Source organism: Octopus bimaculoides, chromosome 11, assembly GCF_001194135.2.
Source record: "Octopus bimaculoides isolate UCB-OBI-ISO-001 chromosome 11, ASM119413v2, whole genome shotgun sequence".
NCBI lineage: Eukaryota > Metazoa > Mollusca > Cephalopoda > Octopoda > Octopodidae > Octopus > Octopus bimaculoides.
The window spans coordinates 5,850,805-5,852,973 of record NC_068991.1 but is presented as its reverse complement, the minus strand read 5'-3'; the positions used below and the strand labels follow the sequence as shown (position 1 = coordinate 5,852,973).

General features: G+C 40.2%; 1 protein-coding gene across 2 annotated transcripts in view; it reads left to right on the top strand.

Annotated features, from left to right (window-relative positions):
* The window catches only part of LOC106877178 (enhancer of rudimentary homolog), a 10,023-nt gene that overhangs the window by 4,160 nt on the left and 3,694 nt on the right, over window positions 1–2,169 (top strand). For both annotated transcript variants that reach the window (XM_014926012.2, XM_052971447.1), the window contains exons 2-3: window positions 599–686; window positions 842–962. In XM_014926012.2, the coding sequence (XP_014781498.1) occupies window positions 599–686; window positions 842–962 (209 nt within the window). The remainder of the gene's footprint in view (window positions 1–598; window positions 687–841; window positions 963–2,169) is intronic.

The window sequence follows — 2,169 nt, the reverse complement described above, 5'->3', positions numbered from 1 at the left end:
CCCCCACCATCGCTTGACAGCCGATGTTAGTGTGTTTATGTCCCTGTAACTTAGTGGTTCGACAAAAGAGACCAACAGAATAAGTCCTGAGGTGGATTTGTTTGACTAAAGGTGGTGCTCCAGCATGGCTGCAGACAAATAACTAAAACAAATAAAAGAATCTTTATGTGTTGTGTGTATGATTGAGTTTATGTTTTGCCGATGAATGTTGTCAAAGCCCGTAAAACCAGCGAATCCTCTGTGATGTCTGTTGTTCTGCACTGAGTCTCTTGAGATATTAGTTCTGCACTGAGTCTCTTGAGATATTAGTTCTGCATCAAGTTATAGACACTCCCTTGCCGCTCTCCTCTTCAGAAATGCAGTGAACCAGTGATGGATCTGTTGGGAACCTGTAACCAACGACACTATTGCTTCACCCTTACAGAAAACAAAACAAAAATATACATAATAGAAAAAGCGAGCTTTATTCCAGCCATATTTGCACAAAGACAAATTTTGGTGCTTCACTGACCTTTGTCTGTTCAATACAACTGTCAACATAATCCAAATATAATTGAAACCATAGTGTCTCTTTCTTTCTCTCTTTTCCCCTCCATAGTCACATACCATCTTGCTTGTACAAGTTCAGTCGAGCCCAGATACTCGAACATATTCAGATTATGATAGTCTTGGTGAATGTCTAGAAGGTTAGTTAATGATTTTTTTTTTTGTTTTTTTTTTGTTTTTGAATATTGTCATTTACAAATTATTTCTCCAATTTAGTCTTGTTTCAGAAATACAAATCAAAACTGAATCCATGTTCTTTTCTTTCTTTTTTTTTTTCTCTTTAATCTTTTGAAAGGTGTTTGTAAAATTTACGAGGAGCATTTGAAGCGGAAAAACCCAAACTCTCCCACTGTGATTTATGATATTAACCAATTATTTGACTTCATCGATCGCTTAAATGACATCAACTGCCTGGTGTAAGTAGCCTTCTATCTAATCTGTCTGTCCATCTATATGAATGGTGAAGGTGTGTGGCTTAGTGGTTAGGGGCATTTGGCTTGCAATTGTAAAGTCGTGAGTTCAATTCCCGGCGATGTGTTGTGTCCTTGAGCAAGACACTTTATTTCACATTGCTCCAGTCCACTCAGCTGGCAAAAATGAGTAGTACCTGTATTTCAAAGGGCTGGCCTTGTCACACTCTGTGTCATGCTGAATCTCCCTGAGAACTACGTTAAGGGTACACGTGTCTGTGGAGTGCTCAGCCATTTGCATGTTAATTTCATGAGCAAGCTGTTCTGTTGATCAGATCAGCTGGGACCCTCGTCGTCGTAACCGACGGAGTGCTCCTTTATGGATGAATGCATGCATGTTTACAGGCATTCGTGGATGTGTCTGTGTGTACGTTTATCTAGGCAACGTATGGGGGTTATAAATGAGTTATAAATACTGCTAGGCATTTCCCCCGGTTTGTTAACGATTCTGCCAGCTCACCGCCTTAGAAAATAAGAATACTGGGAAGAAAATTAGTTGTCAGTGTTTTTGACTCGTGTTTGAATTGTGAGGAGGTCGAAGCTGATTGAATTTGTCAATGTTTTATTTCGTTGAGTCTTAAGAAGTAATAAATCCATATTCCAAAGATTTTATGCACCAACACAGTAACCAGTTTAATGGAAGGGAGAGAACTCCTCCATTATACGATAGAACAATTAAAAGAATTAGGAAGAAAATAAGTGCCCACGCGCGCACGCGCGCACACACACGCAGACACACACACACTTATATCGTTGTTATGTTAAACTGTCGGATGTCCAAATTTGGCAAAATGCGTTTTTTTTTCTCAATGTTTACATTTGCTTGCAATAGCCAGTCAGACTACTTTGCTTGTTGCAAATTAGTGACCGATGGTCACTTTGTTTACAATATATTGTTGGCTGAAACAAACGCTGGCTATCGTTCTGGCAGACAGAGGCTTGTGACTGAGGATGAGCCAAATAGCTTGAATCTGAGTCAATTTCATGATCCTGTTACCTGCTCGAGGTTGGTAGGGGCTCAGTCCTCCTGCTAACAACATATATTGTATATAACGGGTGCAGTGTCGCACCGATGACCAGCTGGCAGAAAGTCTGCCTGGGGTTAAACTAGTAGTAGCATGGAGCAGCCACTTTGATGTAGTGACTGACTTTA